The sequence below is a fragment of the Carettochelys insculpta genome, chromosome 5 (genome assembly GCF_033958435.1).
Source record: "Carettochelys insculpta isolate YL-2023 chromosome 5, ASM3395843v1, whole genome shotgun sequence".
NCBI lineage: Eukaryota > Metazoa > Chordata > Testudines > Carettochelyidae > Carettochelys > Carettochelys insculpta.
This window is the reverse complement of record NC_134141.1, coordinates 75,737,386-75,758,958: the sequence shown is the minus strand read 5'-3', so window position 1 is coordinate 75,758,958 and position 21,573 is coordinate 75,737,386. Positions and strand designations below refer to the sequence as shown.

At 42.3% G+C, this 21,573-nt stretch overlaps 1 protein-coding gene across 1 annotated transcript in view; it reads left to right on the top strand.

Annotated features, from left to right (window-relative positions):
• The window catches only part of ADGRV1 (adhesion G protein-coupled receptor V1), a 378,918-nt gene that overhangs the window by 293,717 nt on the left and 63,628 nt on the right, over positions 1-21,573 (top strand). Inside the window, exon 87 of the mRNA XM_074994210.1 lies at positions 19,429-19,586. Within this exon, the coding sequence (XP_074850311.1) occupies positions 19,429-19,586 (158 nt within the window). The remainder of the gene's footprint in view (positions 1-19,428; positions 19,587-21,573) is intronic.

Here is a 21,573-nt window from a genome sequence, read left to right as displayed (position 1 = left end):
ATGTGTTCCAGAGGAAATCCCCTCTCCATACTGTACAGTTAAGATTGAACTTGCTGTTGAGGACAAGCAGTCAAGTGAAAACCAAGGAAACAAATAAGTACTAAGCAAAATTTGGAAATAGGGAAAATCCCAGCTTTTTACAAAATTTGTGTGACATTTTTATGGGAAGCCCTTTTTCTGAACAGAATAACTGTCTCGGAGATTTAAATAGATAGTGTGTGGAGGTTTTTTGTTTGTTTGTTTTTTCCTTTTAGTAACTAGGATGAATTGAGTGTTGTGACTTGTTAACCTACACACCAAGATGCTCACCTCAGTTCATGTCCTTGTTGGTATTCCTTTGTGTGTAGGGATCATGCCCTCCCCTTAAATAGCTGTGTGACAGCTAACATTTTGTGGAAAATCCATTATAGATCATGTGGTAAATGAGGTTTACCATAAAAGAGAATAGTTCTCCCTGCCTGTGATGCCATAAGTAGTAAGAGGATGGATCTTAGAGCATTAATGGAGGTGCTGTCACAGTGGAGATTCTGTAGCTCTACTTCTACTCCTTTGTGATAATGCTCATTCAGGGCTTCCCGTCATGCTCATGTATGTGCCAGGTGCCACTTCTCCTCTTCAAAAATTGATTTTCTGGCCCAATATGTTTTGGGAGAATCAGTGTGAATAACCAGCAAAATGTAATGATTATTTCTGCAGAAAACCAATGCTCCATAAAGAGGCACAGTTTTGTAAAAAATATCATCATAAACTGCTGATACATTAACAACAAACAAACAATCTTGTATCACCTTAAAGACTAACACGTTTATTAGGTCATGAACTTTCATGGGGAAGACCCACTTCCACAGATGACAGATGTTGCCTGAGGAAGTGGGTCTTACCCACAAAAGTTCATGGCCTGATAATTTTATTAGTCTTTAAGGCACTAAAGGACTGCTTTGTTATTTGTGAAGCTTCAGACTAACATGGCTACTCCTCTGATGCTACTGGCACATCAGTATAGTGTAAATTAGTAACATCCAGGTTCTAACAGATTGCACTTGGTCATTTTTTGACTGTAAAATACTTGTGAATGTCACTTTTTCATGTCACTTACACTTTCCTCAATGCTTTCTTTCTACTGCAGAGGGCAGAAACGAACTGATACTGTGCTGCATGTGTTGATGTGTGGTGTGCTGAACTTGAAAAGTAAACCACATTAGTTCCCTGTTCCTCCCACAAGAAAGAAGCTATAGTTTGAGCCAATGGTAGCATCAACCATTTATATTAATGTTTGCTCAGCAACAGCGTGAGGCTGGAGAAGCCAATAGGAAAGCTCTGTTCTGTTGTTTTACATATAGTTCGGTGTGTATCTGTCATTTCCTGTTCACCATCTGGGAAAGCCAGATGCAGCTCTTTTGTTAAGAGGCACTAAGGTTCAAACTATCTGCTCTCATCTTTCACATGTAAATCCAGACTGTTTGCACAGGAGCAAATTGGTGCTTCTTCTGTTGGAATGTGCTGTTAGTTTCGGTCTACACTGTACCCTACGAATACTGAAAATAACGTGGGTGTTTAAAAACAAAACAAAAAAAGAACCTATAAAGCTACGGGCAGGAACTGAATATTAAAATGCAGATCATTTCTCAAGTCCTGAAAATGCTTCAGCCCTGAGGAGACAAAGTTTAAAAGAACCAGCAAGTCAGGAAGAGTAGCCTTTTCACACTATCAGCAAGAATGTTTGCATGCGAAATTACTCTGTTTTAGAGCTTCAGCCAACAAACTCTTTCAATTGTTTGAAGTCCAAAGAAATTTAAATAAAAAGCTCTTGTTTTTCTTTAATTATTTTTTATTCTTTCCCTGATTTTTGTCTTCATTCTGCTAATTGGTTCTTAAAAGTAACTACACAGCTTCAGTACCTAGATTAGATACTATATACTAACTGAAATTAGCCATATATCTTTACATAGATGGCATTTAGAAAGAAAAGTATAATTTGATGATGATTTGATTTGATGATGACTGCTGCAGTAATTACCTAACTTCTTCATATTGTGCCAAATACCTCATCCATTTCTTAAGGGTTCTGCACTTCTGGGCAGCTCCTTGTGTGCCTCAGAGACTCACAGAGGCCCATTTTGTTGCCCTGGGACTTCCCGAAGGCAAGGGTCTCCCTTTACTGAGCCATTCTCATCACAGGCCCTTGCTCCCTCTCCACTGGTTTTGAGCTGCTCTGGCTTTGCACTGGTTGGGCAGCCCTGCAAGGGAAATGGTGAGGGGGAAGTCTAGTCCCACTTTCTGCCCTGGACTCCAGCCCAGGGACCCTAGGGAACGAGGGAGCTGTTGGGGATTTTGGCCCCTGCCCCACATAAGCAACCTTTTCCTGGGCCTCTGCACCCACCACTTCCCTCTGTAACAGACAGGTAGCCATGTTAGTCTGTGGTCTATCAAAAAAACAAACAGTCATTCAGCATTTTAAAGACTAACAAAATAATTTATTAGGTGATATGCTTTCATGGGACAGCTATAGATCTCAAGAAGTGGGTCTGTTCCATGAAAGCTTGTCACCTAATAAATTATTTTGTTAAAGTGCTACATGTCTGCTTTTGTGTTTTCACTTCCCTCTGGTATCTTTCCCCCCGTACCTTGTTGCTGGGGTGCTGTGCTGTGCTGTGCTGTGCTCTGGTCTGGTCTGGTCTGGTCTGGTCTGGTCTGGTCTGGTCTGGTCTGGTCTGGTCTGGTCTGGTCTCCATACCTCCAGCATCCTTCTCACTGAGCATCATTCCCCTCCTCTTCTTGCTGCCTAGGGAAAGCCTTTTACAGGGAGCCTGGAGGCCTTAACTGGTTGCAGGTGCTTTGATTATGGCCTGTCGCTGGCTGACTCCTGATGAGCCCCAGCTGCCTGTCCAGCTTACAGGACTGCACCTTCTGTGAACTAAGGAGGGGAACAAAAAGGAGTTCATCCAGCACCCAAAATGTTCCCCCTCCATCAGGCACTCATCAACTGCAGTCTGATCTGCCACAATATTTTACAAGTATCACCTCATTGTATAACACACTATTATTTGTGTCAAAAATCCACTACTTTTTCATAAGCAAGCCTAGGTGATTTAGGGGGACATCTTGGCTGTACTGAAGTTAATGGGATTGATTGATTTTAATAGGATCAGAGTCTCATCCCATTTATTTAGAACCTGCTTTAGAACAGACTCTTCCTTGATAAATGTGACCAGACAAACTCAAAATTAAAATCCACAAGTCTCTAACGTACCCATGGAAACCACCTAATTATCCAGATGTAAACTTCCATATGTGTTTAATGAGCACAGTTTGAAGAACCTTTTAACAATGATGCATAAAATTTAGCCATTTTACAATGTTTTCATAGATTGACTTTTACTTCTAAGAACTTGAGCTCAGTCTATAATTTAGCATATTACTTGTCCAGCCTGGATTAATAAGAGTCTATCTGCAGCCCATTAAGTTGTTTTCAAAAAGACAGTGGCTGGGATTTTCAAAGGAGCTGAAGGGAGATGGATGCCTGAACCCCACTGAACGTCAACTGCAGTGTGGTGCCTAACTCACTTCAGCTGCCTCAAACACTTGACAACTTCAGCATGTGTTATTGTGTTTGTTTTACATTGTGTAGGGCTTGAGCAGAGTTAGGCCTACTTGGATCAGGTAAATGAGATGCCCCCTGACTACTTTAGCTGTATAAAGCAGTCAGAAAAATCAGTCAGTTCAGTTCTGTGAGCATTAGCTTGGTGCAGAGACTTCCCAGGTACTAGAGGGACTCCTTAGCAGCTCCTGTGCTGCTCCTGCCACCAACTCCTAGTGCAGGTATCTCTTCACCTATTGCCAGAATAGCTCCTTTAGGATGTGGGCTGTCGGGTGTAATTTAGAGCACCCACGAGGGTGTTCCTATTTGTCCTGGGGACTGGGTGGTCCTTTGCTTCTTGCAGAACCAGAGGAGCATAAAGGTGATGTTGAGCCACCTTTGCACCTCCAACTCAATCCTTTGGCAGGAGTAGTTTGGCTGAAATGAGAAGTCCTCATCCCGAATGTTCATCACATCATGGCATTAAATGATTTCCAAAGCTTTTAATTATGAAAAGGCACATCTGAGGACTTTACCTGAGACTTGGTATTGTTGCATTTACTATGCAGTGCTAAGTTTTAAATCTCAGCGTGGGTACCATGGTCATTGTGAAGTGATTTGTTTGAAATGGAAAGTGCATGTGAGCAGTAACACTCTGGTTCAAGGAAACTTCTGTGACATTGTGACTTTATTTTTTTCTAAACCAAGGCATCCATGGCCTTGTGTGGATCATGATGCTAAAAAATCTAGATATTTAGACCATATCTTGTTTGTTTCTCTTGAGACATTTTGGCAGTAAGGTCTCAGAGTACGCAACCCCACTCGTACGTGGCTGAGCCCGATTCCTATAGTAAACCCTGTCATGTGATTTCCAGTTACGCTTAACTTGCTCCCCCGTCCTGGCTCAGCCCTCCTTCAGCTCCCCATGGCTCAGCTCCCCACCCCGCTCAGCTCTGCTCACCATGCACACATAGCTCCAGCTCACCCTCCGCTCCAGTTTAACTGCCTGCGCTGGTTTAAACCCCCCACACACAGCCATGGTTCCATCCTCCCGCCCCAGTTTAACCCATCCATGAGCAGCTCTGGTTCAAGCCCCACCCCCACCCTGCAGCTCCAGTTCAACACCCCATCCCCAGTTCAACCCCCCCCCCTTCCCCCGCTGGCTCACCACCCATGCCCAGTTCTGGCTGCAGGTCAACCCAATCCCCACCTCCCTCCCTGCGGCCCAGCTCACCACCTGATCAGGGCTCCGGCTTACCGCCCCTGTTCACAGTTCCAGTGGAATTCCACCCCTCACCCCCCTGCAGCCCTAAACCACCCCAGGCTTAGCCCCCACTACCCACCTCCCACGGCCCCAACCCACCGCTAGGCTTAATCCTCCCCAACTGCCCCCACACCTCAGGACTTAACTTTCTGCTCCTTCCCCGGCTGCAGGAACGTGCGTGCCGCCAGGGAAAAAGCCAGACCTCCACTTCCATGAAATCCGGGTTATGTGAGCGTGCGTGGAACGGAACCCTGGTGTACTCTGAGACTTTACTGGAAATCAAATTGGTATATAATAATAAATTACTTGTTAAAGGACTATCCCCTAAATATACTGAAGAAAAGAAAAATAATGTTGCTTCATTAATAAACTGTACTTATATATTATCCTCATGTCATATTTCCATGGCTAGTGTTGTCTGGTTTAGACAGATGTACTCAAACACTGAACACGCAGCCTCTGAAACAGCATCGGCACAGGCACCAGTTGTCACTGGTTTGGAAAGGGTGACCAATCCGCATTTGCCAGGAGATCAACTTCGTGTTTAGAGCTGCCTTTGTTTTCCTTATTTAAGCCTCTCAGGTCTGACTGTTGAAAGGTTAATAAGTGGGTGATGAAATAAAACATTATTACTTTTTCTCTGTATCTTTCAGTGGCCCAACTTGGCATACATTATGACAAGGGTGGGCAATAAAAAGCAGCAGCCTGCCTGGGTTACTCTATGAGGGCCACTGCCATTATATTTACCTACACCTCCACAGGTACTGGGCATCACAGCTCTCATTGGTTGTGAATCACTGCGGCCTGCCAAGGGGAGGAATGGGAAGCAGTATGTACCAGGACACCACTTCTTGAAGCTCCAGTTGGCTGCAAATGGCAATCCATGGCCAAAGAAAGCCATGATCACCCAATACCTGCAGAGGTGCACATAAATGTGGAGGTGGGACCTTGCCATGGTTACCAGATCTGACCCATGGGCCAGTATTTGCCCACCCTTGCATTATGGGGATTTGATTTTTCAAAAATCATGCATCAGCTTCTAAAAATGGCATTTCTTTAAGGTGCCTTTATTTGAACTTCCAAATGTTTAAGCACCAAATATCAGTAGACACATTTGGAAAATGTGGCCTATACTATTTAGCTGGATGCTCAACTTGCCCCCCAAAAAGTTATGCCAAAGACTGCAAAGTTATATATTAATTTCAGGGGCCAAATACTGTCTCCATTGAAGTTTGTGCATTCTGCCATAGACTTCATTGGAGACAGGATTTCTCCCGAGTTGCCTTTTAAATCTTCCTTCTTATCAGACAAGTATGTTGTGCTTCAGTTTAAGGTGAGAAGCCCTGTTTTTAAAGTGACTGCGAAAGCAGAGCACACAAAACTTGTGTACACACTATTAAGCAACCCCTTAGAGAGAGGTCTTACTGTGTGAGCGCAAGTCAGGTAGCCAGTAACCCCTAAAGTGTCATCTGTCACCCAACACTATCTCAGCAGCTTCGAGCATGTCTCCTCTGACTCATTTTCCTTTTTTATCTGTAAAATGCGGGTGGCGAATGATGATACTTACACCATTAATATGTGCAAAAAGTTTTGAACATGAAACTGAGGTGAATGTCATTAGTACCCAGAATGCACTTCAAGCTTGCAGATGTTTTCAGAGATGTTGGGATAAATAGAACATTTTGTGTGTGTTCACATGTACACACCCAAAATGTTCAATTTATCCCAACAGCTCAGAAAACATCTACAAGCTTGAAGTGCATTCTGGGTACTAATGACATTCACCTTAGTTTCATTTACAAAACTTTTCACACACATTAATGTATATATAAATCTTTTGACATTTAAAAATAAAATATATATTTAATCCCTGAAACCAAGAACATTTTAACTGCAGTTTCATCTTGACATGGTCTGCCCAACATTAGAGAGAGACTGCCTAACCCGTATCACCTGTGCAAGACACATTAGCACTGAAAATAAAGCTTTTGGTAAAAGCTGTTCAGGACTGGAAGCTAACATAAACATTTCCACTCCAGTCTTCAGCTGTGTGTTTATTTTTTCCCTTTCTGTGCCTGTGATCTTGCTGTTCCAGGAATCTTTATTAAACAGTTTAGATTGTGTCATATGTTTGTTGATCAAAGCTAGGCATACTTTTTTTATGCTGAAGGGCGTAGGCTGGCAATTTTCCAATCTAATATAAAATAGGGTGTGAGTAAGTATCAGGAGTATTTTCTGCATGCATGCTAGTATCTTGGTATGAATGTGCATGGGGCCGGAATTATCAACAGATTACAAAGGTAACAGTTAAGAAAAATAGTCTATGTAGTGAAGGCATTTTTTGTAGAGCTACAATTATATTTGCTATAGGCATCTTAGGCTAGCAAGTGGGCTACATGAGTGGCCCTTCTTCACCTTAGGGTATGTCTATACTTACTGCAGTATAGTATATTTTTCAATGCATCACAGTCAATTCTCCAGAGTTCAGTTTTGCCATGTCTGTGAAGATGCTGCAAAATCATTCTCTCTGAGCTTGGCCATTGACCCTGGTACTCCATGTTTAGTAAGGACCATCAGCGTGAGCCCGAAGAGCCCCAATCTACACCATGAAACAAAGGCGATCTTGATACATAAGATAATCATTGAAGATTATCATAACCGAGATGGTCTCCCAGGTGGGGGTAGTTTTGCTGACAGCCCTTGTGTACCTAAAATTTGCAGGGTTCGCCGATTGCAGTGCTTTAATTGGATCCAGAGGGAGCGCATGGCTCTGACCGTCAGTGTTGTGGGTAGTCAGCATGCATGTCCCTTCACGTGCCCTTGTTTTTCATAAATCTCTTTTTAGTAATAGCAGTAGGAAAAACACACTGAGGATGGAAGTCAGCAGAATTTGGCAACCATGTGTGTGGGCAATGATAAACAAAATGTCTCATGGGCCATACAGAATTCTGATGGGCTACAGGTTGCCCAATGCTGATTTATGTCTTAATTCAAAATGTCGCAGTTACTGTGGACATTACTCTAGCTGGTGAGTGAGAATCAGCAGCAGTGACAGCTGCCACAGATCCCAGGGCAAAGTGGGAGGGGGGCCCGGCTCTGTGCCCAGAAGGGGCAGGACTGGGGTGAAGGGGTGGGGCTTAGGAGAGTCAGCCCTGAGGCCCGCCCCCCCCGCCCCTCTGCTCCATCAGAGCTGTGCACAGAGAGGCGGCACAGCGCTCCATGGCCTTTCAAAGGGGCCCAGAGTAGCAGTGACAGTGGACAGAGCTCTGAGCCCCTTTGAGTCACTGGGCCGGGGCAGTGGAGGAGGAGCAACTTCCCTCTGTGACCCTCCTGTCCGTGAGCCTGGTGAGAACAAAGCCTGGTCCTCCGAGAAAAGTGACCGGGTTTATTTGGTTTCTGTTACTGGGTTTGATTTCCCCAACTGGATATAAAATGTGCAGGTTATTCTGGGGAGCATTCATGGAAAGAACAAGCAGTATCGATACCACTGCCTTCCGTCAGGGGCACCCCTGAGAGAGGACCACTCTACTGCAAGCTTTGCTGAAAGCAGTGCCTATGCTTAAAGTAGTGTAAAATTTCCAATAGAAAATCCTTTTTCAGTTTTATATGATTTTGCCAAATGGTAACTGTTTGGGCTGTAAGTTCCCATTCTAAATTTCTGCCCTAGGCTGTTTCGTTTTTTTTTCCCCTTTGGTGGGGAGAAGGGTGAAGTAAGTGGAGCAAAGAAAAGGGAAGAGATGCTTCAGCTGAACTAGTTCAGTACTTTGCTGTGTTTAAAAATACATTAAAACTGTTTGATTGAGATACTTCCATGCCTTAGAGCAGAGACTTTAAGTTTGGCAGAGGGATATACCTTTTCCTATCATCATGAGAATCCGCTCGAAACTAGCCAAGTTACAAGCCTCCAAAATGTCTCAATTCATGTGTGTTCCAGGGGTACATACTTGGCAGGTAAAAGCTCCCAGTATTCCACCTGTAAAATAGCTTGACTGGAATACAGAGGGAAACAAATGGGAATGGTGCAGGAGCCAGATGGTGGTGAGGCTCACATGAAAGGAAGAAGGGGGAAAGGACAGGGACCAGGGCACAAGAATTAGTGTAAAGGTTGGATAGGAACGCTGGAGGGCAGGAGCCAAGGTACTAAGGGCAGTGGAGAGGAGCAGTGCGGAACACCAGCAGATTGGAGGCACAGGAGAGGAAGAGTTTACAATTACCAGAGCATGTTCCTCTCCTGAACTTAGAACTGAAGAGGAATCCTGATTTTTATATTCCTCTGCTGTCAGCAAAACTCTGTGAAACCCACTAGCACAATATGTTTCATCCCTCTAGTGGCTGGGCATGTAGGAGATAATGGCCTGCTACTAATATCAGTTATTCCATTTGTTCAAGTTTTAGAAGTCGGTGGTGTAGATATCCAGGTCCAAATCCTACTGATAACACAAGTTAGTGGTCAGTATGGACCTTCACGATGAGTTTTTGTTTCTTCTCCCCTGCTTTTGGTAAGAAAACTATAACATGTTCCCTCTTCCAAAAAGCAAAAACAAGCAAACAAAAAACCTGCTGCATTAAAGGTACTTTAACATTGTATAGTCAAACCACTGAAAAACTAGGACATGCCAGAGCTTGGAGCTGTACCAAGTGTGCACTGGATCCCCTCAGAAGCTAACACAGGCTGACGCTAGACTTTGTCAGAGAGACCTCAAAAGACATTACTGGGTAATAATGATTATCAGTGCTTTTCTGTGTCGGTACTTGCCAGTACTGTGTAGTGACTCCTCGGCAGCCCCAGCCATGGGATTGGCTGGATGTGGAGGATGGGGACCTGACTGATTACTGACCCCTCTTCCCCCCACCCCCCACAAAAAAAGCACTGATGATTATGACCACTTAGCACGATTTTTCAGAGTATTTTAAAGACATTGATGAATCCTCAGAGTATCCTGATTGTTACCCCTGTGTTAGAAAGTAAGTAGATGGGGTCAGAGAGGTTTTGATTTGCCTCAGTCTGTGTAAAGAAGACAATACCTTTTTTGTTTTCCTGGATCCTGCACTCTGCTTGGCCCGTCAGATCTCTGTTTAGCTAGGGCTCAATTCAGCAGTGTACTTGCACACAGACATAAATTTAAATGCTTGTGCAGTCCCACTGATACTACTGTTAGAACCACTCATGCTTAAAGTTATGCACACATCACAGTACCTTGCTGAATCAAGGTTGTAACACAGAAGTTGTAACGTGTAAGTCTCATATTAGATTTGGGTCTCTCAAATATGAGAGGGACCTGGATTTGGACATGAAACCAATAAATTACACAGCTTGGGCTGTAAGTCGATCCATAAATGTCCCATGTGGGAGTAAGAAAGCTAAAGAGTTTTCCCATTTTTGTTATTTCACTTATCATCCTATTAATGAAGTGAATCATTTTATCTATTGGGTGAAGGCCCATCACATCTTCTCACAGGCAAAAAGTATCCTTATCAATTTCTAGACATATTAAAAAGAAAAAATAATCTTAAATTTGTGCTATATGGGTTCTCTCCTTATAAAGGAATACAAGAATAAAGCACAGTGGAGGGAAGTCTAAATGTAATTGGTGTTTCTAGTAATATAGAAAGAAAATTAGGGAGTGGAATTATAAGGAAAATAAGTCTTTTTTTACTTAGCTCCCTAGAAATGGGAAAGTGATTTAATATGCCAGTGTGGTTGTAGCCCTATACAAAATAAAAATAAAGGTAATTGCTAAATTACTTGGCTTTTTCATACATTTGCGTAAGTTCCCAAAGAACAGATAGTTTTATGCTGGGGATTCTCATTCATTGCCATGATGTTGTTTTTAAGGTTAGAGGACATGACAATGACAGGAACATCCTGTTGACACAAATGAATTCTTAAGATAAAATACTGGCTCAAGCTGAGCTGATGGTTTGTTTGTTTTGCAAGTGAAGAAAAGGTATTTCCTACTGCTTGGATGCACGTAAGGGGCCTGAACCTGCACTTGCTGGATTCATCTGGCCCTGAATACTGTCTTTTTACTGACGAAAGTTTCCCATTGTTTTAAATGTTGTTATTCTGTCTTAAGAGGGAGGTTAGTCTGAGTAGGAATAAAGGATTTGGCCCAGTGTCTTAGTACATGGCATTGAATTAGCTACCAGATGGCCAGTTGGTCTCCATTAGGGTTTTCCCTGTGAGCGGTGGGTGGTTTTTCCCCTATATTTGTTACTTTTGGAAGTGAGAGGTAATGCTCATGAAAATGTGAGGAAAGGAGGTTTGTTGAAAATCTAGCATACTGTGACTAGACACTGTGTGATCGCCACTCTGCACAAAATTCCTACTGTGTACAGTAAACCCTTGAGATATGTGCAATCCTCACAGTTTCCTGGCTCCCCTCCACTGTTTGGAGCCAGGAAACTGACCAAAGCTGCTTTCCTGGTCAGTTTCCTGGGTCCCGCAAGACAGGCTGCTCAGTTTTCTGTCTCCTGCAAGCCCAAGGGAGCTGGGAACCATTCCCATCTCCCCTTGACTACCATGAAAATTTGAGTTACGGGAGGGTTGCAAGAACACAACCCCAATGTAACTTGAGGGTTTACTGTGTAAGTTTGGAAGCAAGATGGCACAAAACCAGCTAGCTATAGCGACTGCCATAAACTGCAAAAATAAAGCCAGTTGCTGCACCTGAGCAGAGCAGAAATGAGCAGAAATGTTGAAAACCAGAGGAAAACAACCTTAAACAAACCAAAGTGTTCCACTAGAATTATTGCTCAGGAAAAGAGCACCCTCACATTGAGGCAGTATGTTCAATGAAGCTCTGAATAATCATTTTGCACAGGAGGAAGTTATTGGTCTTTGTGGAGAAATGTGGAGCATTTTACTGGTGAGATTAAGAAGTCTCAGAAATCTGTATTAGCAGAGCAGGTTGTAGCTGGAAGCTGGAGGCCCCCCAAATTAAAGAAAATGGGATGTTTTCAGCAGAGGTTTGAATTTTCAGACCATCAAATAAGCAACCTAGGACATCGGAGACTGGCAATAAACATCAAATAGCAAAAATGTGTTTTTAATTTGCAACATGTTTCCTAGAAACAGCTGGCACATAACTTGTTGCAAATTCTGTTTAACAATTTTGACATTTTTTCAGCAAGTAATTATTTATGAACAAATTTTTCCATTATTTGACTTGCCTCACGCATGTAGGGAGTTAGTCTTACCTTGGGTTAGACTTGTCTACACAGGGTACAACTGCAGTGTTTCTGTGAAGGTACTAGCTATGCCAATGAAAGGGTCCCTCTCATTTTTGGTAGCTAGGACAATGGAAGAATTTTACAGTAAATCTCACACTGTCACCACCAGGAGTTTGGTCAGCTTAACTCTGGTACTCAGGGTATAGATTTTTCACACTTCTAAATATTGTTGACCTAATATTTAATGTTGATTAGGCCATTATTAGAAATACCATCCTAAGGTACATAACAAAATCTCTCTGGAGGTGATAAAATAACAAGAGAACACCTTCAGTGAGAAGGTCACAAAAATAATGACTTCACCCGGAAGTGTAGTTTCCTGCCAAAAGGAAGATTCTGATTGTTTGACCAGGCACCGTGTAGACCATCCCACAGAGATGTTCATCTCACCTGCTCTTAAGTATCTCCAGTGATGAATATTTCACAACCTCCCTAGGAAATTTATTCTAGTGTTTAACCACCCTGACAGTTAGGATATTTTTTCCCCGCATATCCAAATTAAACCTCCCCTGAAAGCAGAAATTCTGGGATGAGATGTGTTGTTCTCTGAAAGGATTTTTGTTTAGAGGGCTGTTTCTGACCTGAAGAGAGTTCAGTGGGAAGAAGACTATAAACATCCAATGAGGATGGGATTCAAATCCATGTGTGCAGTGCTCACTGCATTAGCAGTCAATGGAACTACCCTTGGCCACCTTATTTGAGCTGATGGATGTGTGGGTTAGAGTCCTGGTCCCAGTTGACCAGAAGGTGATGTTATTTTAAGTACAGACCATTAATATAATATCCTCTTTTTCAAAGGAAAAAAAGTGATTTCTGTTGACCTTTATCACGCAGGGCACTGTGTAGTGTTAGTCCTATTAAAGCAGTCTTTTTATGGACATTGAAATGGGCTTTCCGTAATAGCTTCTTGCCATAGTAGACAAAAGTTTCTGTATTTTATGCCACATCTTGTCTTGTTTATCCAATTATTTAAAGATCCTTCTTTTTTTTTTTAGCTATTCCCAAATGAAGCTTAAATCATTATGCATTATGTGAGAAAGGTATTTCCAAAGTTATCCCTGATTTTTCATAACTGCCACAGAAGAAAATAGATTCTCTAAACTAAGAGATGGGAATCTCCAGTCATTGGACTGAATGTGGTTTGTCAGGGCACCAGACGGTTTGTATACAGAGCTCCACAGCTTCCAATGGCCGCCATTCCCAGCCAAAGGGCGCTGTAGGTACCAGTGGCCTGGCCCGTGCTGCTGCATGTAGCTCCCATTGATTGGGCATGGCAAGCAGTGGCCACTGGGAACTGGGAGTGGCCATGCCTTGAGACACTCAGGTAAACAAAACATCTCATGACCTGCCAGCAGCTAACCAAGATGAACCACCTGTGGCTGTCGCAAAGGGAGTTCCCCACCCTTGGTCTAATGAAATGTGGAGTAGGAAGAAGGTGTTGGCCTTTCATATTCGCTTAAGGGGAGGCATTTCATAAGTTATGGGCAGGACAGATAAAGGTGTAGAAATATTTGTGAAAAGATCAGGGAGATGGATGTTGTTGGCTGACATCGCGGATAGACTGGAGCAATGAGAAGATGTCATGAACTGTGAAAGTGAAAGGAAGCACCTTTAACTTGTAGTAGGGAAGTGAGAGCTAATGAAGATAGAGATAATATCAGAGTGAGGAAAATTGGTGTCAGAAAGCAGAGGAGAGGAGGTTACAATAGTCAAAACCTGAGACGATCAGAGCCTCACTGAGTATTTTAGCAGTATGGACTTCACAACTAATTTTTCTCTGTGGTTGCTCCAGGCCTAGAGCCGATGGTTATTCTTTGTAATGTAGTTTATTTGGGGGTAAGGATTGTTTTGCATCCATTGTCCTCAAACAGTAAAAAAGATGGAACATAACGCACTTTGAAGTGTCAAATGGAACACTAATAAATAAATGTGAGCATCTGGCATATGTATATTTTTAACGGGTTCCTGAACTCTTACACCATACATTCTTTTGGTATGCAAAAGATTAAACATCTTCCAACATATAAAGAACTGGGTTTACAATGAAATACATAGAAAACACTGTGGTATTGTTATAGTGTTATTGGTCCTGGGATGTGGGAGGGACAAGGTAGGTGAAGTAATAACTTTCATTGACTAATTTCTGCTGGTGAGAGAAACTTCAGAGCTACATGGAACTCGCTAACTCAGTGTAGCTTGAAAACGTGTCTCGTTCACCAGAAGAAGTTTATCCAGTAAAAGGTATAACCTCAACACCTTTTGTGTGTCATACAAAATGCTAGTTATTTTTAGCCCATTGATTGAGTTAAAAAAAAGAGAGTCAAAAGTGAGCTTTGACCTTTCAAAGCTGATTAAAAACGTTTCAAGATGTTCCTAGCCAATGTTGATAGAATAAATTTAGAACTAGCATATAGGGACATTAACAAGAATGATCCACTTGCATGAACTGTATGTGGTTTCCATTAACTGAGCACAGAGAAATGTGCTTTATCTCACAGGTCATATTTTCTAGACTTTTAATATTTTACTTGCTCTTCTCTGGACCCTTTCCAGTTTTTCCACGGCTTTCCTGAAATGTGATGCCCAAAACTGGACACAATACTCCAGATGAGGCCTAATCAGTGCTGCTTAGAGCAGAAGAATTACTTCTTGGGTCTTGCTCATAACACACCTATTAATAGACCCTAGAATCATGTTTGCTTTTTTGCAGGTGTCACACTATTGACTCACATTCAGCTTGTGGTCCACTATGACCCCAGACCCCTTTTTGCAGCACTCCTTCCTAGGAAGTCACTTCCCATTTTTCATGTGTGAAACTGATTGTTCCTCCCTAAGTGCAGTACTTTGCATTTATCCTTATTGAACTTCATCCTATTTGCCTCAAACCATTTTTCCAGTTTCTCCAGCTAATTTTGAACTCTGACTCTATCCTCCAAAGCAATTGCAAACTCTTCTAGCTTGGTACCGTTTGCAAACTTGATAAGTGTACTTTTTATGCCAGTGGTTCCCAACCTTTTCAGTAATATGGCAAACTTCAGTGAGATGGACAGAGATGGACAATTCCATGGTGCATCCACCCTTTTCAGATGAATCGATTGCTCTTAAACATCACATTTACTTACTTTTATTATGCTTACAGTCTCACTAGAGAGGTTTGCAACATAGTGTATGCAACAAGTGAAACAGGGATCAAATGCGTTAATGTTTCAAATCCATCACAGAATACACCATCTTAGACAGTGAGCACAGACACATTTTCATAATCTGCTGTGGAAAGGCCAAGTTGGAGGGTCCCCTCAGAGGGAGCCCAAACAACAGAAGGGCCTGCGGAGCACCAGCAGGACAATCACAGGCAGCTGTGAGATGGCTCAGCCTAATCAGGACCAGCTGACTCCATGATTGGGCTAATAGGAGGCCTTTAAAAACCTTTCACGGTGGGAAGGGCAAGGAGAGAGTGTGAGCAGTGAGTGGAGAGATACAAGCAGACCAGCGTATTGGGAGAGTGCAGATTTGAGAGGAGAAGAAAAAAGCATCAGTAACACCAGAAACCACAGAAGAAAAGTGAGGAGCTTCAGCAGATCAAGAGTGGGGACTTGCGATTGATGCAGCCTAGAGAAGGTACCAGGGGGAAATGTCTGGAGAAGTGGCCGTGGGAGAAGAGCTGCTGCACTCAGGGCTAAGGGAGGCAGCCCTTCCCACTAGCAGCTGCTTAAGGTCCCTGGGCCAGAACCTGGCACAAGTGGGCAGAGGCCAGCTTCCCCCCAGACCATCCCTCACCCCAGTGTGAGTAACTGGGCCCTTAAGTGGGCCCAATGAACTGAATGGAGGCCAGAGGCCCAGAAATAAGACTGACTTTGTCACACTGCTCAATGGCATTCTAGGGATGTTGAGTAAACAAGTAACCACTGAAAGCAGGCTTCCCTCCCCACCCTTCCCCTCCAGTCCTTTGGAGCTAGGACACAGCATTTAAACCATGTCCCAGCTGCAACAGGCTCCTACCCTCCCTTCCCTTGCCACAGCAGGGAGTGGGGATTGGCTCTCCACCAGCTTGTTCAGGATGGGAAGCAGCATTTCAGCAGCCTCCCTGTATGAATGGGGTCCTGGGAGGTTGGCATTTCCCCTCACAGTAGCTCTGCAAAGAGCCACAGAGAGCAGATACTGACAAAATTTCATGGCATGCTTGGACAGTTCTCCCAGCACACCAATGTGCCATGGCAGACTGGTTGAAAACTACTGCTCTATGCCCTTACCTAATCACTGAAGAAGTTATTGAACAGAACTGGCCCTGAAACTGACCCCTGTGGAACACCGCTTGTTATTCCCTTCCAGCATGACTAAGAATTATTAATAACTTCTCTATGAATGGTTATTCAATTAGTTATGCACCCACATTATAGTAGTCCCAGCTAGGTTGCATTTCCCTAGTTTACTGATAAGGCCATGCAATACTGTATCAAATGCTTTACTAAGGTCTAGGTATACCACAGCCACTGCTTCCCCTTTATGCTCAAGGCTTGTTAACCTGTCAAAGAAAGTGATCTGTTTGGTTTGACATGATTTTCTCTTGGCAAATCCATGATGATTGTTACCTATCACTTGATTATCTTCCAGATGATTACAGATGTGTTCCTTAATTATTTGCTCCATTATCTTTCCTGACACTGAAGTTCAGCTGATTGGTCCATAATTTCCTGGGTTTTTCTTATTTCCCTTTTTATAGATGGGCACTGTATTTGCCCTTTTACAGTCTTCCGGAATCTCTCCTGACTTCCATGACTTTTCAAAGATGATAGCTAGTGGTCTGGATACCTGCTGTATCTGCTCCTTGAGTATTCTAGGATGCATTTCATTAGGCCTTGGTGACTTGAAGACATCTATCTTTTCTAAGTCATTTTTAACTTTTTCCTTCCCTATTTTAACTTCATAACGTACCCCACTTCCACTAGCATCCAGACTCCATTAACCTCCTTGGTGAAAACTGAAACAAAGAAGTCTTTAAGCACCTCTGCCATTTCCACATTTTCTGCTGTAGTATCTCCCTCTTGATTAAGCAGCGGGCCTAACCTGTCCTTGAGCTTCCTCCTGCTTCTAATGTACATGAAGAATGTTTTCTTGTTTCCTGCTAGGTCTCGAGCTAGACTGAGCTTGTTTTGTGATTTTTACCTTTCTAATTCTGCCTCTATGCAATGGCAAGGAATTGATTAAGTGAGACATGCTGAGCTGGTGAACCCATTCCTGTGCTTCAGAAGAAGGTGATAATGCCCCTAAATCCTTGTCAGTCAGACCTGGAAGAAAATGCCTTCCTGACCTCAAACCTTGTGACCAGTCAAACACTGAACAAGACAAACCAGCCAGCCCTCTAGAAAAGCTCTCCATCTTATTGCGGAGCACTGGTCCTCCCCATCCAATGCCCCATCTCCTGTGATGGCCAATCTCAGATGCTTCAGAGGAATGTGGAAAATAAACGAACAAACAAAAACTCACCAGCCCAGAATATACCAGGCCAATTGTGCATGAGGGCAGGGGAAGTGTTATGAGCATGTGCTAGGAGCACAGTGAAGGGAGTGTAGGCTATTTTATTCTCCCCATGGCCCAAAAAAGGAGGGGATAAATGTAAGGACTCACAGATGACAGATTTGAAGGTCAGGTGTCCAAGGTATTAGGTAAAATGGAAAGGATAAATTTTCTGGTTCAATTTAATGATAACACTGATCTGCTGCTGTACTGTGTGGTGCACTGATCCTATCAGATGCTTTAAACAATGAGGTGCACCTGGCGTGGCTGAGCCAGTATTGAACTGGCAGCAATTTTGCAGTTTTGTTGCTGCAGGAAGTGGCAAAGTTCATTCAGCACTGAGTATTGGACCAGCATAATGCCCCAGCTGGTGCCTCAGGATAGACAGAGTTAATTTGTTGGGCTAAATTTACAGAGTATGTGGTGAGGTGAAATTTACGCATTCTTCCAGCCCCTTCACCAGTCTACACCAATGTCAATTCCCTTCAGGGCTTCTCTAGATAAACATTTAGTGCGCAGCAAGCTGGGGTGTAAATCAACAGTGCATCAGCAGCCCCATGACCTAAAAGTACCCAAGTGTGTATTGACCTATCCTGTGCATTTACTGTTCATCTAGGCAAGTCCTTGTTTAGCAGAGCTGACTTGACAAGGAGCAGGGGGAGAGTGAGTACCCTCTGAAAAGGTGCAGCAGTTCCATGGTCACTCTGAATTCTTCCTAGGGAAATGCAGCTTCCTTAGTGCAGGTCAGTGGTGCTTGAACACATTAGTCCTATGACCTATTGGGTGGTTATGTGGTATTCTGTTGATACTTTAAAACACAGCCCTATGTGTGTGGTTCAACTGTTTTTTCCCCAGGACAACACATTTGAGCTGTTTAAAGAGTTAAATTCATAGAAAGGTTGAAGAGTGGCAGAAAGAAAAACAAAAAAGGAAGTGAGAGAACATATTTGGCTTTGCATACGTTGTGACGTGTGATTTCCAGTAAGGCAAAGGAAAGTGTTTGTTTTGCATTGAAGCTCAGCTGTTTTATTTGGAAATCACGTTTCTCAAAGTGTAATATGTTTGGCCAAATTTAAAAAAGAAATCATAATACACTTTTAAATTCACATATCTAAGAGAAATTTGTGTTAAATAAACACAGCATGCATGGTGTAAACTGTAATTAATTCCAGTATAGGGGTTTAATTTTTTCTAGTGTATTGTTAGACTAAAAGAAAAGCAAACATGGTATTGCTAATGTGGCAATGTATTATTTTGATTAGGTTATGTTAAGCAGTTAAGAACCATTTGAAAACTTTGCCAAGTGAGATTATTTTATGTATGTAATTAAAACATCTGTGGTTTGTAAAACACATTCCCAATCAAAAGTACAATAGAATCTTAGGGTTATGAACAACAGAGTTGAGAACTGAGCAGTCAACCACACACCTCATTTGTAATCAGAAGTACAGAATCCATGCACCTAATTTGTAATCAGAAGTATGCAATTAGACAGTACACTACTAAAAAACAAAGTGAAAATTTAAATAAAAAGAAGACTTGACAAGGTAGGGAAACTTTCTGTGCTTGTTTTATTTCAATTAAGATAGTTAAAAGCTGCGTTGTTCTTTTGCATACTAAAGTTTCAGAGCTGTATTAAATCAATGTTCAGTTGTAGACTTTTGCCAGAACCACCATAATGTTTTGTTTAGAGTTACAAATGTTTGAGTTATGAACACACTCCTTTCCCAGGGTGTTTGTAACTCTGATGCTCTATTCTCTTGGTTTTAGAAAGTTCATTTATGCAACTGTCCAAATTGTTTGTCAAGTTTATAAATGGTGGATTTTTTTTTCTCCCCAGGTGTTTTATTCCAAATGTCTATGCTGCCCTCTTCACTGCTGCTCTTGTGCCATTAATGTGCCTAGTGGTGGTATTTGTGGTATTCATCCATGCCTATCAAGTGACTCCACAGTGGAAAGCATATGATGACATTTTCAGAGGAAGAACCAATGCTGCAGGTAGGAGACAAAGGAGGATTCCATGAAGGCAAATAGTAAATCTGAAATGCAATTCTACCTGTAAGTGGAATTCAATCCAGTGCAGAGTACTTGCACAGAAACCCTGATTCAGTTAAGTCCTTATGTACATGTGTAAGTTGAGGCACATTAGTATTCCCTTTGTAGTCAGCAGTCTAAATTTTCATGTTTTAAGTTATGCACATGCTTTGTATTTTGCTCAATGGGAAACAAAGTCCTTGGACACTAAAATTTTAATGTGAGTTTGAGCAATATAGAATGGATTGAGGAGGGTCTTTGCACTGAAGCTAGTGTCTCTGGGAATGAGGAGTTGATCATGTTTAGTATATTTATGGATTATAGTTACGCCTTCTGTTTTGAAATTTCAGGGTAGTAGTACCAAGTAAACGAGTAAAAGTTCTGTATGTAAGAAATGTGCTTAGTTAAAAAATAATCTGTCAGGTGCAGCAGGTATGGACATTGACTGGTCTTTTCTGTTGGAATGATTGTTAATAAATTAGTAATCATTAAATCAAACTCCAATGTTCTCTTCAGAAATTTAGGACAACACTTTGGCTGTGGCTACACTAGCCCCCGCCTTCTGAAAGGGGGATGCTAATGAGCCACTTTGGCAGATGCTAATGCAGCACTGCCATGAATATGCAGTGCCTAATTAGCAGAATGGCAACCGCATGCATTTTGAAAGTGCCGCTTTCAAAGCGCATGCCATCTGCATAGACAGGGGCCTTTCGAAAGCACACCCGGACTTCGAAAGCCGCTTCTTCCCACTTGGTTTTGGGAAGAAGGGGCTTTCAAAATCTGGAGGGTCCTATCTAAAGGCACCTATCTACATGGACAGCAGGTGTTTCGAAAGCAGCACTTTCAAAACACATGCAGCTGCTATTATGCTAATGAGACACTGCATATTCATGGCAGTGCCTCATTAGCATCTGCCAAAGTGGCTCATTAGCATCCACCTTTTGAAAGGCAGGGAGCTAGTGTAGCCATGGCCCTTAATAGCAGGGTACTGTGTGGATGATTTGAAAGAAGAACTGTTTTGGTTTTTTTGTAGTGTCTGGATAAAATTTAGCTGTGGCTTAAAGAGGCACAATTGCATAAAGCAAAGAATTTGGCTGTTTTTTATAAACTCTCAAAGGGTTCTTGAATCAATTTTTATAAGTAAAGAGATTTTTGTTTATCTATTGAAAAAAGTTGACTAAAAGAGAGGAAGTGAGTCATTCCCAAATTAATTTCACAAGTCCAGGATATGACACTATATACAAATATATAAAAGGTGCCTTTGTTAAATTACAGTACTAAAAACTGCTGTGATATAGTTATAAAACCTTAGCTAACCAAATAACTATTTACTCAAATAGGCAATTAATGCATATATTATATTGTATTTTGAACGTCACAGCATCCAGCTTTTAGAAGTGATCTTTTTCAGTGCAAAAATAAAATATGAAGTATATGAGAATTTTCTCCAAGTTGATTTTGTCTTTCACTGGTAAAGTACAAACTTAGCTAATAGGAATATATGTTTGTATAAGATCCAAATGACGAAACAGAACATTTCATACATACTTAGCATTACATGGCTTGTTTACACTTTGTTCCCTCCTTACCCTCTGAAGATAGAAAAGGCAATGCCTGTTTTCTTCCTAATAGCACCATAGCACACTTTGGCCGTGTCTACACTAGCCAAAAACTTCGAAATGGCCATGCAAATGGCCATTTCAAAGTTTACTAATGAAGCGCTGAAATACATATTCAGCACCTCATTAGCATGTGGGCGGCTGCAGCACTTCGACATTGACGTGGCTCGCCGCGGCACTGCTCGTCCAGACGGGGCTCCTTTTCGAAAGGACCCCGCCTACTTCAAAGTCCCCTTATTCGCACCTGCTCATAGGAATAAGGGGACCTCGAAGTAGATGGGGTCCTTTCAAAAAGGAGCCCCGTCTGGATGAGCTGCACAGCGGTGAGCTGC